At 47.2% G+C, this 19312-nt stretch overlaps 1 protein-coding gene across 1 annotated transcript in view; it reads left to right on the top strand.

Moving 5' to 3' along the window:
* ift70 (intraflagellar transport 70) overlaps positions 1 to 19312 on the top strand; it is a 228878-nt gene that overhangs the window by 117830 nt on the left and 91736 nt on the right. The window contains exon 11 of the mRNA XM_078558310.1: positions 13203 to 13256. Within this exon, the coding sequence (XP_078414436.1) occupies positions 13203 to 13256 (54 nt within the window). The remainder of the gene's footprint in view (positions 1 to 13202; positions 13257 to 19312) is intronic.

Genomic DNA, 19312 nt, shown 5'->3' with positions numbered 1-19312 from the left:
GTCGAGATTTCCCACGAGTTGGACAAAGGATCTTTGCAAGGCAATGGTACAATGGCCCAAATCAGAATTATAGTCACGCATGAATATGCTATAAGAGTTCAGGCACTAATTCCCTAAGTTGGCTTTTGACTGCTCCCCCATCATGTCTTAGCTGTGCCTTCCTCTCCATTAGGAAAGTGAGAATTTAGCCGGGTGCCACTTCAACCGACCCACAAGTGCAGTGGTCGACTCCTCCCACAAGCCCTGAGAGTCCTCCCCTGGCAAATGTTTTCATACTTACTTTTTCAACTGCGTCATCGATTCAGTTTGGAAAATGGTGGTGCTGAGGTTCTACTACCAGACCAGCTTCGACCCTCTCCCTGTGACTGTGGAAACTCCTCCCATCATGCTGGAGGAGCATCACGTTCAGGTTTTCCTCCCTCCAACCACTCTTCTTCCTCCCCCTCTAATCCTTGATCCCAGAGTTATAGTCGTGGATATCTCTGTCCTACCCCTGAACCCTTTGATGTTGATATCCCAATGACCTATGTAGACCTGACCATCTTGAGGCCTATTGCACTATGACCTACAGAGACCCCACTCCTCCTGCCCCCAATGAGACCATCAAGTGCCTGCCCCTACATTGCCTCTTTTCCATCCATAGGTTGCAGATGCCTTCCCTGAATATGAATGTGCTGCGGTCCAGTATGAAACCAGAAACCAGAACTGTCTGTATTCTGACCCCGACTACCTCTTGTGCTATTTCTGAGGCCTGTCTGCTTTCGGGCCCTGAATAACTTCCTGCCCCAGTCATGTGTCTGTGTGCATCCTTCCCCAGTCCTTTACTGTCGTGTGTCTGCGTGCACCCTTCCCCAGCCTTTCTCTCCCCAAATCAAGTCTTTGCCGTCCAGCACCTACCCTTGCCTCTGCCTTGTCTCACAACCACTGCCCCCCCCCACCACACCCCGCCCAAGTCAAGCCCCTGCATTTTAGGCCTTTCCATCCCCCATCACGTTGCCCCCACAGCACCCACAGTGCTATTAGAAAGGGAGTTCCAGGGTTTTGACCCAGTGACAGTGAAGGATTGGTGATAGATTTCTAAGTCAGGATGGTGAGTGACTTGGAGGGGAACTTCCAGGTGATGGTATTCCCATCTATCTGCTGTCCTTGTCCTTCTAGATGGCAGTGGTCGTGGTCTTTGGGGGCCTTGGTGAATTCCTGCAGTGCATCTTGCAGATGGTACACACTGCGTCGATGGTGGAGGGAGTGAATGTTTGTGAATGTGGTGCCAATCATCAGGGCTGCTTTGTCCTGGATGGTGTCAAGCTTCTTGAGTGTTGTGGGAGCTGCACTCATCCAGGCAAGTGGGGAGTATTCCATCACGCTCCTGACTTGTGGCTTGTAGATGGTGGACAGGCTTTGGGGAGTCAAGAGGTGAGTTACTCATCGCAGGATTCCTAGCCCCTGACCTGCTCTTGTAGCCACAGTATTTATATGGCTAGAAAGTTCAGTTTTTGGTCAATGGTAACCCCCAGGATGTTGATACTGGGCAGGGGGGTTCAGTGATGGTTATACCATTGAACGTCAAGAAGCGATGATTATATTCTCTCTTGTTGCAGATGGTCATTGCCTGGCACTTGTGTGGCACGAATGGTACTTGCCACTTATCAGCCCAAGCCTGGATATTGCTGCATTTGGGCATGGACTGCGTCAATGATGGAAGGAAGGTCATTGATGAAGCAGCTGAAGATGGTTGGGCCGAGGACACTACCCTGAGGAACCCCTGCAGTGATGCCCTGGAGCTGAGATGACTGATCTCCAACAACCACAACCATCTTCCTTTGTGCTAAGTATGACTCCAACCAGCGGAGAGGTTTCCCCCTGATTCCCATTGACTCCAGTTTTGCTAGGGCTCCTTGATGCCACACTCGGTCAAATGCTGCCTTGATGTCAAGGGCAGTCACTCTCACCTCACCTTGGGAGTTCAGCTCTCTTGTCCATGTTTGAACCAAGGCTGTAATGAGGTCAGGAGCTGAATGGCCCTGTTTGCACCGGTGGGAAACTGATTTTTGGTTGACCGCAATATCTTCTTGTCCCGCCCATGATGATGCCCACCGCTGGTGGCACCAGAATAGCCCGTCCAAAATCAAAATCAAGGGCTGGGACTTTCTGCTGCTGGCCATGGCAGGAGCCAAGAAGTCAGTTTCCCATCGGTGGGAAAACATGTTGCGATCGTCCGCTGCAGCCTTCAATGGCTGGTCACATTTCCCGCCAAGCCACATCGGAAGGCCATTTAAATACAGTAGAATATCATGAATGCTCGTTACCAAGGTAGCTGACCGGAATCACGCCCCGACACTGGATCAAAAGGCCACGCCGACCGCTCATTAGACCGACGTGCATCACAACCAGGTATGAACAATGTGCACCTGGCGAACTGCACTTCACTCATGACTACCTTGCATTGCGCTGTGCTTGTGCCTCCACAGACTCCATGCCAGGCTTCAGCACATTGGCTTCAGGGGGCTATCTCAGGCAGGGCTCCATATACCGGACCAGTGGAAAGGGAGGAGTGGGTTCTAAGGTGCTACGGTTAAAGGTCTGGCTATGTGGGGGGAGACAAAACAGAAGCAGGGGAAGGAGCTGGAGGCCAAAGACTTGACTGCGGGGGGTGTTGGGCAAGACTGAGGAATGTTAGACGCACTCACATGACTGGGAGTGAGGGGGAAGACTGGGGGCAATGAAATCTTGTGGCCAGATAATAAAGAGAGTTAAGGGCAGCTGTCTCAAGGGAGTCCTAGGCAGAATGGCAAGACAGTTGACTAAAGTGCTTAAGTAGTGATTTGAGCTTGAAAAGGCGGTCCTTGTCCCAGTCCAGGGAGGGGGAGGGCAGATCAGCCCACTGTAAGTAGTGCCCAGTATGTTGTGCAGAGGGTGTGGTCAGTACATCAGACATGGCATAGTACTCGGCTGCAGATGGCACAGTCGCTATCAGGAGGGGCATCTGCAGCCTCTAGATTGGGAACAGGTATTGTAGGGGCGGGCACTTGGTAGTCTCATTGAGGGGTGGGGGGTGGTCCCTATATATCACAATATCGTAAGCCTCAAGATGGGGAAGGGTATGGTCTACATGGATCATAGGAACATCCACCTCAAACAACTCAGGGGGTAACACGGATATCAACCGCTACAACAATGGGATCCAGAATTACGGGGAGAGGACTGAGAGTACTGAGGACTGAGGGAGGGAAACCTGAACGTTATGCTCTTCCAGTATGATGGGAGGGATTTGCATGGTCATATAGGGAGGGTCGAAGCTGGTCTGGTAATAAAGTCTGAGGACCACCATCTGGAACGTGAAGCAATGGAGCAGTGGAAAATGAAACTAAAAACAACGCTACTGGGGAGGGCTGTTAGGGCATCTGGGAGGAGTGGCTCACAGCACTGTGGGGGGAAATTAAAAGGGGCACCCATCTGAAATCTGTATTCCCAAATGAGGAGGAATGCACAGCTGAGACATATTAGGAGCATCACTGTTACAACATAAGCAATAATGAGCCATCAATGTAAAAGCACGTTCATGCGAGATTAGTTCCAATTATCGATCTCTGTGCAGTAACCCTTTACAGCAATCATGGCTATTCTCCTCTGTGATAGTGACTCCAAAAACAAGTGGGCACCTGGACAAGCCAGAGAAGTCTTTTGGAAACACTGCCTCACAACCTCATTGCTGCCAGGTTCAGGGATGGGAATCCCAGGCCCCCCAAAAACAATCACATGCCCTCACAGAACATCTGCCCTCATGTGTATTGCAAAGGATGTAGTTGTTCAGTAATGTGTAACTGGAATAAATTCAGGCCACCCAAGTGCCTGGTCAAGTCCATCCCATAGCCGTAGGTCACTGAGATGGGGCAAGGGAATGGTGGGGAGGATACTACGACACAGAGCGTTGGTTGCCATGGCCACGACTGCATTAGCTAATATGTGCCTATACTGTAAGCAAGCCCTTAAAGCCACAGTCATTCACTAGAGAAAGAATCTTTGGAGACCTCATGTTTTTATTTCAACGATCCAACAGAGGGGAGAACGTGAAGAAAATGGAGGCTGCATTTAATGTTGCCTGTATCATCTTAAGGCAGACAGGAGCGCGCAGAACCTCAGGGTATGACCTTTTAGATTGCAGACCCCCAGGGATGACAGAGAGTACACATGGGTGGATGGCCCCGGCACGTCCAGCTGCTGGTCCTCGAGGGCCCATGGCTGTCTCCCTGAGGAGAAGGGGCACCTGGAGTGAGATTTGAGGTGCCCTGGTCTCCTCTTGCTTAGCCACTGATAGATTCCACCAATGCCTACAGCAATGGAGTGCAGCTCCTGGTGCAGTGCAGGACGTATGGTGACCACCAAACTACTGGTGTTGACTTCTGTGTCCTGGCACGCAGGCACACTGACCTCAGACTGAACGTGGAGGGACTCCTCCATCGTACCTTGAAATCTCTGAAATGTATCTGACAACCCTGCCTAATATTCCATTGTCTTTCGCTGCAGGACCAACATCTGCCTTAAGACCGAGTCTGGAGGCTCGTCATCTGACTCGGACTCAGCAGAATCCTGGCCTCCAGAGTGCCTGTGACCTTGGATGTCCCTGCCCCCGCTTGCTGTGGACCAAAATTTGGGCTGTGCTCACCAGACTGTGAACCTGAGCCTGCTCTAGATCGAGATTTGCGCTGGTGGAGGATGTGGCTAAACGCTGTGACTGTCCTCCATTTGCTGTGTCCTCAGGATCCTCATTGAGGTGTCAAGGGGGCTGGAGATGAGGGGCTGGCTCTCAGGGCGCTAGGGCACTTGGCAAAAGTGCCTATGAAAGAGGGTAGAGATAATTAGTGCATGGCATCAAAACACCACATTGCATTCAGCCTCACAGTCTGCAGGATCAGCTGATGCAGGGTCTTCATTTAGATGTGCCCCACCGACCTCACCGTCACCGCAGGCACAGTCCCGGTCCTCTCCAGCCAGGTGTACTGCAAGCTCCTAATACTGGGTGAGGGCCATGATCTCTGGCGTCCCGCCACTGGTTTGGGACCTCTCCCTGTTATTGTGGGCAAGCTTGGCCTGCATGGAGACAGATGGAGAGCGTGTAAACAGGAAGCATGCCAAAACAAATGATCAGGATGCCTGCCTTGTTTGGGTGCTGAGTGGAGCCATGTACAGGATGAAGACGCAAACTGCACAGGATGTGAAACCAGGTGGAGACGTCAGGGTGTGTGTGGGAGAGTGAGTGGTGATATCCCTTGTGCTGGTAGTGTGTGAGATCCCTGTGGACTGTCATGCAAATATGTGAGTGGCTTATGAGAATGTGAGCTGAGAGGGATGAGAAGGTTGACTTACCCTGGCTGTGCGGATGAGTTCATTCATTTGCTTGCAGCACTGTATCACTGTTCTCCTGTGGGCTAGAGGTGGCATTCACTGCCACAGACACCTCCTCCCAAGCTGGGTGGTTGGACCTCCGCCAGCCATCCCCAGGGTATAGAAGGATACGGCGGCTCTCGACACCTTCCAGAAGGTGACTCAGCAAGATGTCACTAAACTTGGGGGCTGCACTCTTTCTGCTTTTGGGGGCCATCTCTCACCTGGAGCAGTCCTTTCTTGTTGGACTGGAAACATACTGCTGAAGAAAATTTACCTGAACATTAGAGTGTGAATTTTACGCCATCACCATCACCCCTTGACGTTGAATAGCATTGCCATCACTGAATCCCCCACTATCAATATCCTGGGGGGGGTTATTATTGAATGGAAACTTAACTAGCCATATAAATACTGTGGCTACAAGAGCAGGTCAGAGGCTAGGAATCGTGCGACGAGTAACTCACCTCCTGACTCCCCAAAACTTATCCACCATATACAAGGAACAAGTAAGGAGTGTGATGAAATACTCCCACTTGCCTGGATAAGTGCAGCTCCCACAACACTCAAGAAGCTTGACACTATCCAGGACAAAGCAAACCCGGTTGATTGGCACCCCATCCACAAACATTCTCTCCCTCCACCACTGACGCACAGTAGCAGCAGTGTCTTACAAGATGCACTGCAGGAACTCACCAAGGCTCCTTGGACAGCAACTTCCAGCCCCACAACCACTACCATCTAGAAGGACAAGGGCAGCAGATTGGTGGGAACACCAGCACCTGGAAGTTCCCCTCCAAGTCACCATCCTGACTTGGAAATGTCACACCATTTCTTCACTGTCGCTGGGTCAAAATCCTGGAACTCCCTCCCTAACATCACTGTGGGTGTACCTACACCACATGGACTGCAGCAGTTCAAGAAGGCAGCTCACCACCACCTCCTCAAGGGCAATTAGAGATGGGCAATAAATGCTGGCCCAGCCAACGAAGCCCACATCCCATGAATGAAGAAAAAACAAAGCATTATGCTCGAAGTCGCACCCTCCCTGACTGACGTGCATGAGGTGGTGATCAGGCCCTGTGCACGTTCCTGGGCATGACTGACAGTGGACTGACATGCCATCCCTCTCCCTGGACCGGGACAAGGTCAGTATTTGCAAAGTCAGCGATGTAAACTGAAGCACTTCTTTACTCGGCTCACTGCCCTTTTTGGCTTGACTTGCTTTTGATCTTCAGCCTTAGACTCAATTCCCATTCTGGCCCAGAGGATGTTCCGCATTCCCCCCCACACCACCCCCACCCGACCGAAGTCAGGTCTTTGTCCTCGAGCCGTTTCCCTTCCTTCTCTCCTGTCTTCTCCCCCACCCCACCCCCGCTGCCAGACAAGCTTCTGTCTTCCAGTTAATTTCAAATCCACCCCCCCATCCACCCCCATCCCCACCTTACTGCTGGTCTGATACCTAGAGCCTGGGCTCTGAAACCACTGAAATTGTTGTTCTGTTGCCTGTGCAGCCCGGCAAGGAGTCTGAGGAGCTGGGAGTGATGTGCAATGTAAGGTGGGTGAACATACTTCAAAGCCAAGAATGAAGTGCAGTTCACCAGGTGCATGTCCGTTATGTCCAATTGTGAATGATGCTGGTCCATTGGATGCCAGCATGGTCTTTTGATCCAGTGTGGGGGTGTGATTCCAGTGAGCTGCCTTCATAATGAGTATTCATGACATTCAAATGTTCTCGAATGCTTTTCCCAACATGGCGCAGTGGGAAATGCAGGCCGCCAGTGAAGTTTGGAGCAGACAGTCAGAATCTTTTTTCATGCCAATCAAGGATTATGGGGGAGGACTGAGTTATTGGACAACGGGAAACCTGACTTTTGCACTCCTATGATATTTTCCCCACTTGCCCACCGCTGATGGGAGCAGAAATCGAGCCCCAGATTTGATACAGATATTGAAAATCACCAGGGGTCTGGACAGAGTAGATAGGGAGAAACTGTTTCCACAAATGAAAGGATCAATTTTCAGCCATCCAGACAGATTCCTGTCCATCTGTTGAATGCAGAGGGTGCGGCAGAAGCATTGCTTTTGGAATTTCTCTAACACTGTTAAGTGTCACAGTCCAGGTCTCGTGGCAATACAGGAGTTTGGTGACGACAACTGCTCTGTGACATACGGAGTCTTTGCTGTCAAATACTCACTGTGGTTTGTAGAAGGCTGAACTGGCATAGCTGATCCAGTTCTGAGTTCTGAAGAAGAGTCATACAGACTCAAAACATTAACTCTGTCTTTCTTTCCTCAGATACTGTCAGACCTGCTGAGTTTTTCCAGCAATTTTTGTTTTTGTAGCTGATGCAGTATTGGACTCCAATGCTGGCCTTTTGAGAGAGAGATCAATTCCGAGGTTTTAAAAATGCTCAATGTATTCAAGAATCTTTCTCAATCATATGAGAAAAATATATTCACTGTGCAGCAGAACCACAACCTTGTGCAGTTTCTTGGATTTTTATTCTATTTGCTCATTTAGATTTTTAGTTTGGTAATTTGACCTGGACATGGGGAGGTGGTGGCATAGTGGCAATGTCACTGAGACCCTGGGGCCATGGGTTCAAATCCCACCATGGCAGCTGGTGGAATTTGAATTCAATAAATAAATCTGAAATTATAAAGTTGGCCTCAGTCATGGTGACCATGATACTATCATCGATTGTTGTAAAAGTCCATCTGGTACATGAAGCTTTATTAACCGTGCTTTCAACCTGTCCTGCTACCTTCCATGACTTTTTCACATGTACACCCATGTCCTTCTGCTCCTGCACCCACTATAGTTATACCATTTAGGGAAGGAAATTTGCCACCCTTATCTGGTCTGGCCTACGTGACTCCAACCACATAGCAATGTGATTGACAATGTGAAGTGTCCCTGCCAAACCACTCATTTCAAAAGCGATTAAGGATGGGCAGCAAATGCTGACCTTGCCAGTGATGCCCATATCCCATGGAAGAATAAAGGAATAAATGGAGATCTGTGGAAGAAAATACCTTTGAAATGTGGAGGCTAAGACATACGCTAAAAATTCCATTAGCAGACCATAAGAGAAATGAAGAAATTGCAAGAACAAAAAGAATTCTAAGTAAGTGCCTGTATTTCAGCCATTTGATCAGAGCTGAAAAGCTACAGCTACAGAGATCTCTCCTAGAGGGAAAAGTGAAGGGCAGCAGGAAGATGGGCCATCCTTGGCGTAGCTGGATGACAAATGGTACAGAGCAGTTGCAGATGAGCTACAATAGATGTGTGAGTGTGGCGCGAGACAGACAGCAGATCTGCTAGGAGTAGCTACAAGCTGCAGCAGCAAATTGATGTGTAGCATGCACCTTTGGAATTCCTATCCTGAATGTGAAAAGTAATATATATGTAGAATGTTTGTGGATGCGGTGCCAATCAAGTGGGCTGTTTTGTATTGGATGGTGTCAAGCTTCTTAAGTGTCGTGGGAGCTGCATTCATCCAGGCAAGTGGGGAGTATTCCATCACATTCTTGACTTGTGCCTTGTAGATGGTGGACAGGCTTTGGGGAGTCAGGTGGTGAGTTACTTGTCGCACGATTCCTAGCCTCTGACCTGCTCTTATAGCCTCAGTATGTATATGGCTAGTCCAGTTCAGTTTCTGGTCAATGATAACCCCCCGCAGGATGTTGATATTGGGGAATCAGTGATGGTAATGCAACTGAACGTCAAGAGGTGATGGTTAGATTCTCTCTTGTTGGAGGTGGTCATTGCCTGACACTTGTGTGGCATGAATGTTACTTGCCACTTGTCAGCCCAAGCCTGGATATCGTCTAGGTCTTGCTGAATTTGGACATGGACTGCTTCAGTGTCTGAGGAGTCACAAATGGTGCTGAACGTTGTTCATTGATGATTGCACAATCCCCACTTCTGACCTTATGATGGAAGGAAGTTCACTGATGAAGCAGCTGAAGATAGTTGGGCCTCGGACACTACCCTGAGGAACTCCTGCATTGATGTCCTGGAGCTGAGATGACTGACCTCCAACAACACAACCATTTTCCTTTGTGCTAGGTATGACTCCAACCAGCAGAGAGTTTTCCCCCTGATCCCCATTGACTCCAGTTTTGCTAGGGTTCCTTGATGCCACACTCGTTCAAATTTGGCCTTGATGTCAAGGGCAGTCACTCTCATCTCACCTCGGGAATTTAGCTCTTTTTTCCATGTTTGAACCAAGGCTGTAATGAGGTCAGGAGCTGAGTGGCCCTGGTGGAACCCAAACTGAGTGAGCAGGTTATTGCTAGGCAAATGCCATTTAGAGCACTGGTGATGCCCCCTTCCGTCACTTTACTGATGATCGAGACTAGACTGATGGGGCGGTAATCGCCCTGGTGGGATTTGTCCTGCTTTGTGTACAGGACATATCTGGGCAATTTTCCACATAGTCGGGCAGTTGCCAGTGTTGTAGCTGTACTGGAACAGCATGGGTGTGGAAAGTTCTGGAGCACAAGTCTTCAGTACTATTGCCGGAATATTGTCAGGGCCCATAGCCTTTGCAGTATCCAGTGCCTTCAGCCGTTTCTTGATATCACATGGAGTGAATCGAATTAGCTGAAGACTGGCATCTGTTATGCTGGGGACCTCCAGAGGAGGCCGAGATGGATCATCCACTCAGCACTTCTGGCTGACGATTGTAGCAAATGCTTCAGCCTTATCTTTTGCATTGATACGCTGGGCTCCCCCATCATTGAGGCTGGAGATATTTGTGGTATCCTCCTCCAGTGAGTTGTTCAATTGTCCACCATCATTCACGACTGGATGTGGCAGGACTGCAGAGCTTAGATCTGATCCGTTGGCTGTAGGATCACTTAGCTCTGCCTATCACTTGCTGCTTATGCTGTTTGGCACCCAAGTTATAGCTTCACCAGGTTGACACCCCATTTTTAGGTATGCCTGGTGCTGTTTCTGGCATGCCCTCCTGCACTCTTCATTGAACCAGGGTTGATCCCCTGGCTTGATGGTAATGGTAGAGTGGGGGATATGCCAGGCCATGAAGTTACAGATTGTGTTTGAGTACAATTCTGCTGCTGATCTGTTCGAAACCTATCCCATTTAGCATGGAGGTAGTGTCACACAACACAATGGAGGGTATCCTTTATGTGAAGGCGGGCCTTTGTCTCCACAACGACTGTGCGGTGATCACTCCTATCAATAAGGTCAAGGACAGACGCATCGGCGGCAGGCAGGTTGGTGCGGATGAGGTCAAGTATGTTTTTTCCTCTTATTGGTTCCCTCACCATCTGCCACAGACCCAGTCTAACGGCTATGCCCTCTAGGACGCAGCCAGTAGTGGTGCTACTGAGCCACTCTTGGTGATGGAGAGTAAATTCTGCACCCTTGCCACTGTCCATGCTTATTCCAAGTGGTATTCAACATGGAGGAGCACGGATTCATCAGCTGAGGTACATGGTAATCAGCAGGAGGTTTCCTTGCCCCTGTTTGGTCTGATACCATGAGACTTCATGAGGTGTACAGTCAATGTTGAGGACTCCCAGGGCAACCCCCTGTATACCACTGTGTCACCACCTCTGCTGGGTTTGTCCTGCCAGTGGGACAGGATGGTGGTGTCTGGGACATTATCTGTAAGATTATGACTCCATCAAGCTAGTCTGGGAGACAGCTGTACGCCTAGGCTTGACTAGTCTGTGAGACAGCTCTTCCAATTTTGGCACTAGCTCCCAGATGTTAGTAAGGAGGACTTTGCAGGACCATTGTCATTTCTGGTGCCTAGGTCGATGCCAGTTGGTCCATCCGGTTTCGTTCCTATTTTGAGAATTTGTAGCCGTTTTGATACAACTTGCTAGGCCATTTCAGAGGACATTTAAGAGTAAACCACGTTGTGTGGGTCTGGACATTGGTCATGGTGATTAGAATTTAATTCCAGATTTTTATTAAGTTCAAATTCCACCATCTGCTGTGGTGGGATTTGAACCCAGAGCATTACCCTGGGTCTGGATTACTAGTCCAGCGACATAACCACTACACTATCCCCTCCCCTGCCTAATTCTGTCAATTAATTATACTTTTGGAACATAGGAGTGGGAGTAGGCCATTCAGCCTATCAAATCTGCTTCGCCATTCAATACCATCATGGCTGATCATCCACTTTTCCCACACTGTCCCCATATCCCTTTACATCATTGGCATTTAGAAATTTGTCAATCTCTACTTTAAACATACTCAATGAATGAGCTTCCACAACCCTCTGGGGTAGAGAATTACAAAGATTCACAACCCTCTGAGTAAAATAAAATCTCCTCATCTCAGCTGTCAGTGGCTTCCCCCTTATTTTGAAATCGTGTCCCCTGGTTCTAGATTCCCCTAACCAGGGGAAACATCTGACCTGCATCTAGCTGTCTATCCCTTTAAGTATTTTGTAGATTTCAATGAGATCACCTCTCAGTCTTTGAAACTCTAGAGAATACAGGCCCAGTTTCCCCAATCTCTCTTCATGAAACAGTCCCGCCATCCCAGGAACCAGTCTGGTGAACCTTTGTTGCACTCCCTCTGGCAATAATATCCTTCCTAAGGTAAGGAAACCAAAACTGCACACAGTCTCCAGGCGTGGTCTAACCAAGGTTCTATACAATTGAAGCAAGACTTCGCTACTCCTGTACTCAAATCGTCTTGCGATAAAGGCTAACATTCCATTAGCCTTCCTAATTCCTGCTGCACCTGCCTGTTAGCTTCTTGACTTATTGACAAGGACACCCAGGTCTCTTTGCACCATCTACACTTTCTAATCTCCTGCCATTTAAGAAATACTCTGCACATCTGTTCCTCCTACCAAAGTGGATAACCCCACATTTTTCCACAGTATATTCCATCTGCCATGTTCTTGCCCACTCACTAAGTCTGGTCAAATCCTCTTGAACCCTCTTTGCACCTTCCTCACAACACACATTCCCACTTAGTTTTATGTTATCTGTAAACTTGGAAATATTACATTTGATCCCCACATCCAAATCATTGATATATATTGTGAAAAGCTGGGTCCCTACCCACTAGTCACAGGCTGCCAACAGGAGAATGACCCATTTATTCTTACTCTCTGTTTTCTGCCTGCTAACTGACCCTTAATCCATGCCAGTATATTGCTTCCTATCCTATATGCTTTAATTTTGCTCACCAACCTCCTGTGGGGGACTTTATCATTCAATAACTTTAAAAACTATTTATTGCAATTAGATTAAGTAGAATAATTTACCAGCCACTCATCAATCAGCTTCTTCCCCTATAGCAATGTAAGAGCCAGCTACTGGAGGCTGAAAAAAAGGTAGTAAAAGAAAGGAGCACATGCTTACCTCTTTATCTACCTACCCACCTACCCACCCACACTAATGCATACAAAGCAGCACTCCAGTGCAGACAAGGCAGCAGTGAAAAAGGTCTGTTTTTATGCATCTGATTCAAGCTTCTGAAAACCATTTTAAGCCAGCTATCTAATTAACCAGCTGTAGCTGCTCACAGCCTGTATACCTCTGTTCTAAAGCTGGAATAAAACTCAACTTCTCCCAACCCAAAGAACAACTTTTAGTTAATTAGTAAATTAAAGAAAAGACTAGGCTTTACATGGAATTAAAATTCCCTCACTCACCAAACTCCAACTTAAGTACTCTAATACACCCAAAGCAGCACTCCAGTACAAGTTTATATTGTCCAAAGAAAAAATGGTCAAAATTGTCATGTCTGACTAGATTAATACTTTACAAGGTTGATTAATGTCTGTATAATTGACTGGATTTTTTTTATTGTGCAGTACTTGTATGAGTTCTTGGATGCCATGATAACCTGCCAGACAGCACCAGAAGAGGTGAGAACTTGTTTTTTCTCTAAAGGTCTCTAATATTTTTTTGAATTCTGAAACCTGCCTTATACTTCACCCAATACAATTATATTTTCACGTATTAAGCAGAGAGTAAACAGTATTAATTAAAAATAGGCTTTGCAATTAACACTGTGGGATAAGGGGGAGATGATTGTGTAACGGTAATGTCAATTGACTAGTCAGGTTAATGCCCTGGGGATGTAAATTCAAACCCCACCATGGAATGATTAATTAATAAAAATCTGGAATTGAAAGTTAGTTCCAGTAATGGTGATCATGAAACTATCATTGATTGTCATAAAAAACCATCTGGTTCACTAACATCCTGCTGTGCTTATCTGCTCTGGCCTACATGTGACTCCAGACCCGCAGCTCTGTGATTGACTCTTAATTGCCCTCTGAAATGGCCTAAAAGCTACTCACTTCAAGGGAAATTAGGGATGGGCAACAAATGCTGGCCTTGTCAGTAATGTCCACATCCCCTGAAAGAATTTTTAAAAATACCTGAATACTTAATTTGGTCGTCGCAAATGCTTATTCATTATCTTAGGTCAGATGTTAACCTTTTTAACCTTCTTCCAAAAATAATGAAGAGAGGAATTGAGCAGTATATAATGGAAAGAGGAATATATGATAGAGGGAATATGGCCAAGAAGAACTAATGACTGTTCTACAGATTGGCTCCTGGTTCATGTTAATGTGGTATGGTGCGTATGTGCTAGGTGAGAAATTTAGATCAGCACGTAATACTTTATTATTAATATGTATGAACAAGTGGAACCTCTTCAATGAGATGGAGCATAAAAGAGCCCAAGATTTACCCCAATCCATCGGGAATACAACGTAGGCTGAATATGAGATGAAGTTATAAAGGGAGTTGCCATAAAATGTGTATTTGGAGGGCATCTACAAGAGGTTCTTTTCTTCGGACCTCTGGTAGAAGATTTGCTTTTTTTGAAGATCATCTTTGAAGGCTCTTATTCACCTGAGAGACCTGACTTCTTTGAAAATATTTATAGTCCTGAATTCTACCCTTGCCAGTTGCAAACAATGGAAGCCCTTCTGCTGTTCGCAATGGGCAAGGTATGGACCCTACCCAACCAGCCCGTGCTTGCGAAACACAACATTGGACATGATTCCACAACTGGATGGTGTCTGCTAAATAATCCTGTGTGTTGAGAAGTATGCAGACAACCAATTTAAGATTGTCTGTCGGACTCTCAGTGTGGCACATTTGCATGTACTGGAAGCTACATATATTAATACACAGCATCCTGTTCTTTGCAGATAGAAAGAACATGTACACACATTGTGCCTGTTTCAGCTAAACAAAATAAGTGACAGCCATTTGCTGGTCAAGACATTGCGCTGCGGATTAAACCAATCAGAGTCAAGCTGCCTGGTTTAAATTTCAAACAATGATTGGCAGTTAACTGTCAGCCACAATCAACTGGTGCATCCTCCATGGCATTGCTTCTACCAATCCACTTGCCAACCAATCAGCACTCTCTTCTCATACAGTATAAATATGTTGTTTCCCCTGACATCGTACTTTCCTGTGAATTGTCCTGAATAGTGCAAGACGAAAAGCTTTGACAAAAAAAAAATTTTTCAGAAATACTCAAGATAATATATTTTGCATATCATACACTTGCCCAATTGCTCTCATTTTGTGCCATTTAGTAAAGCCAGATTTACCTGAAGTTGTGGTTAATGTGGTACATGTTAGTTGTGTAGTCTGAATTTTTCTCTGAGCGGTATTGTCACCAGAGGAGATTAACTCTGGAACAAAGAAAAATCATGTGGTGCTGCAAAAGCATCAAAGGAAGTGGCCAGTAATAAAGGGAACAGAGGACATGAACTAAAGATTTCTGTTTAGCATTTCGATGGCTCTAAATAAACTCCCAGGAGAGTTGCTGACGGTCAGAGGATATGGAATAAAGGCGGTGCTTTTTTCTTCTTTCCTGGGTGGCACCACCTTCCCACCTCTGAGCTCAGTCTGCTGCTGCACTCCATCCCCACTGCCCCCACCAGTACCAGTCCAACTGTGGATCGGCAGTATTGCAGTGGAAAATTGGGGAAATTGGCCAGTGCTGCACTGCTTTATTGTCATTAAATTTGGCAGGGTGCAGATCTTGTTGTCTACTGTCACAAAATCACAGAATTATTACGGTGCAGAAGGAGGTCATTCGGCCCAACGTGCGTGCGCTGGCTGTCCAAATGAACAACTCACCTAGTACTATTTCCCTGCCTTCTCCCCATAACCCTATATATTCTTTCTTTTTAGATAACAGCCTAATTCCACCTTGAATGCTTCAATTGAACCTGCCTCCACCACACTCTCAGGCACTGCATTCCAAACCCTAACCATTCACTGTGTAAAAAAGTTTTCCCACATATCGCTTTTGCTTCTTTTACAAATTACATTAAATCTGTGCCCTCTCATTCTCGATCCTTTCACAAGCAGGAACAGTTTCTCCTATTCACTCTGTCCAGACTGCTCATGATTTTGAATACCTTTGTCAAACCTTCTCTCAACCTTAAAATAAAAACAAAATACTGCAGATGCTGGAAATATCAAATAAAAACAGAAAATACTGGAAAAACTCAGCAAGTCTGGCAACATCTGTAGAGAGAGAAATAGAGTTAACGTTTCGAGTCCAATATGACCTCTTCAGACCTGGCCACACTACTCTAGCTGAGCCAAACTAGTGGCTTATACAAATTCAACATAACCTACTTGCTCTTGTACGCTACGCCCCTATTAATAAAACTCAGTATACTGTATGCTTTATTAATTGCTCTCTCAACCTGTCCTGCCACCTTCAATGATTTATGCACTTATACACCCAGGTCTCTCTGCTTCTGCACCCCCTTTAGAGTTGTACCCTTTATTCTATATTGTCTATCCATTTTCTTCCTACCAAAATTAATCACTTCACATTTCTCTGCATTGACCTTCATCTGCCACTTGTGTGCCCATTCCATCAACTTGCCTATGTCCCTTTGAAGTTCTACATTATGCTCCTCATAGTTCACAATGCTTCCAAGTTTTGTATCATCCACAGACTTTGAAATTGTGCTCAATACACCAAGGTCATCATTAATGTATATCAGAAAAAGCAAGTGCCCCAGCACTGACCCCTGAGAAACTCCATTACATACCTTCCTCCAGCATGGAAAACATCCATTAACCACTACTCTGTTTCCTGTAGTTCAGCCAAATCTATATTCACATTGCTACTGTCCCTTTTATTCCATGTGCTATAACTTTCCTCACAAGTCTGTTGCATGGCACTGTATCACACGCCTTTTGGAAGTCCATGTACACCACATCAACAGCATTGCTCTCATCAACCTTCTCTGTTACCTTTTCAAAAACTCCAGCAAGTTAGTTAAACAAGGAGTGGCATCGTCCCAAATTTGCACTAAGTGTGGTAGAGGGCAGGGAAGACAATATTTTACCCACCGGCCGCGATGGCGGATTTTCATGCCGTATCGTCCCACATTATTTTTGCATTCCCGGGAAACACGCCGTTTCCATGTCAGGCAGGCTCCAATTCGCCCACCGCACACCATCATCTCGCCGCTTCATCACACCAGGCAATATAATTAAAGTATAGCCGCACTCAGTGCATCAAGCCCAGGACAAAGGAGAAATGGCCCCAAAAGGCAAGAAGACTGCAGCCCTTGAGCACCCTTTGGACACCGTGGAGGCCTGCTGTGATGTCCTCTACTCCCACTCTGGCTGCAGGAGGGGCAGCAATATTACCACTACGGCTTGGGAGGCGTTGGCAGTGGTGATCAGTGCCAATGCTGCACAGAGGAGGTTGGCCATCCAAAGATAGAGGATGAATGATCTCATCCGTACAGCCAGGGTATGGCAACCTTCTCAGCAGTCTAAACTCACACATTCAAGCCCATCACACATTCATTGGCGTCTCACTCACTGCCAGCTCAAGGGACATTGCCGCTCATTCTCACACACATACCCTCACATGTCCATCTGGCCTCATCTCCTCTGGAGACTGCCTCCTCAGGCATCACCATCTTGAGGCCACTTGCACAGATCAACATATGCCCCCACACACGCACCCTGAGTTATCCTCCTTCCCCAGTTCAGCCCTCGTCCTGCAGCCTCTTCCCTTGCACGAGGCCACTTCCCCCCCTTCACCAAGCAAACCCTAGCCCTACAGCCATTGAAAAGCCAACCACACATGCCTGATCAGGTAGGTAGAGACCTGCCGTGAGCCTCACTAAATGTGATGTGGTGCTGTCTGTGAAGCCTGGCACTGATGACTGTGAATTTTTTTTTAGTCATTCACGGGAGGTGGGCTTTGCTGGCTGGGCCAGCATTTATTGCCCATCCCTAATTGCCCTTGAGAAGGTGGTAAGCTGCCTTCTTGAACCGCTGCAGTCCATGTGGTGTAGGTACACCCACAGTGCTGTTAGGAAGGGTTTTGACCCAGCGACAGTGAAGGAACAGCGTTATATTTCCAAGTCAGGATGGTGAGCAACTTATAGGGGAACTTCCAGGTGCTGGTGTTCCCATCTATCTGCTGCCCTTGCCCTTCTAGGTGGTAGTGGTCGTGGGTTTGGAAGGTGCTGTCTAAGGAGTCTTGGTGAATTCCTGCAGTGCATCTTGTAGATGGTACATACTGCTGCTACTAGTCGTCTGGACTAGTCCAGCTTCTTCAGTGTTATAGGAGCTGCACTCATCCAGGCAAGTGGGGTGTATTCCATCACACTCCTGACTTGTGCCTTGTATATGGTGGACAGGCTTTGGGGAGTCAGGAGGTGAGTTGCTCATCGCATGATTCCTAGCTTCTGGCCTGCTCTTGTAGCCACAGTATTTCTATGGCTAGTGCAGTTCAGTTCTGGTCAATGGTAACCCCAGGATGTTGATAGTGGGGGATTCAATGATGGTAATGCCATTGAACATCAAGGGGTGATGGATGGATTCTCTCTTGTTAGAGATGGTCATTGCCTGACACTTGTGTGGCGCGAATGTTACTTGCCACTTCTCTGCCCAAGCCTGGATATTGTCCAGGTCTTGCTGCATTGGACATGGACTGCTTCAGTATCTGAGGAGTCGTGAATGGTGCTGAACATTGTGCAATCACCAGTGAACGCCCCCATGCTGACATTATGGAAGGAAGGCCATTGATGAAGCAGCTGAAGATGGTTGGGCCTCGGACACTACCCTGAGGAACTCCTGCAGTGATGTCCTGGAGCTGAGATGACTGACCTCCAAAAACCCCAACCATCTTCCTTTGTGCTAGGTACGATTCCTGCTAGCAGAGAGTTTTCCCCCTGATTCTCATTGACTCCAGTTTTGCAAGGGCTCCTTGATGCCACACTCGGTAAAATGCTGCCTTGATGTCAAGGACAGTCACTTTCACCTCACCTCGGGAGTTCAGCTCTTTTGTCCATGTTTGAAGGCTGTAATGAGGTCAGTAGCTAAGTGGCCCTAGCGGAACCTAAACTGTGCATCAGTGAGCAGGTTATTGCTAAGTGCAGGAAGAGTGCAGGAGTGCATGCCAGGAGCAGCACCAGGCATACCTAAAAATGAGGTGTCAACCTGGTGAAGCTGTAACACAGGACTGCGTGCGTGCCTAACAGCATAAGCAGTAAGTGATAGAGGTAAGCAATCCCACAACCAACGGATCAGATCTAAGCTTTGCAGTCCTGCCACATCCAGTAGTGAATGGTGGTGGACAATTAAACAACTCACTGGAAGAGGTTGTTGATGACCCTTTTACTGATGATGGAGAGTAGACAGATGGGGCAGTAATTGGCGGTGTTGGATTTGTCCTGCTTTTTGTGTACAGGATATCAATGGGCAATTTTCCACATAGCCGGGTAGATGCCAGTGTTGTAGCTGTACTGGAACAGCTTGGCTAGGGCAAGTTCTGAAGCACAAGTCTTCAGTAATATTGTCAGAATATTATCAGGGCCCATAGCCTTTGCAGTATCCAGTGCCTTCATCCATTTCTTGATATCACATGGAGTGAATCGAACTCACTAAAGACTGGTATCTG

The sequence above is a fragment of the Cetorhinus maximus genome, chromosome 15 (assembly GCF_964194155.1).
Source record: "Cetorhinus maximus chromosome 15, sCetMax3.hap1.1, whole genome shotgun sequence".
NCBI classification, from domain to species: domain Eukaryota; kingdom Metazoa; phylum Chordata; class Chondrichthyes; order Lamniformes; family Cetorhinidae; genus Cetorhinus; species Cetorhinus maximus.
The sequence above is the reverse complement of the archived record's forward strand: the minus strand, read 5'-3'. Positions and strand labels throughout refer to the sequence as shown.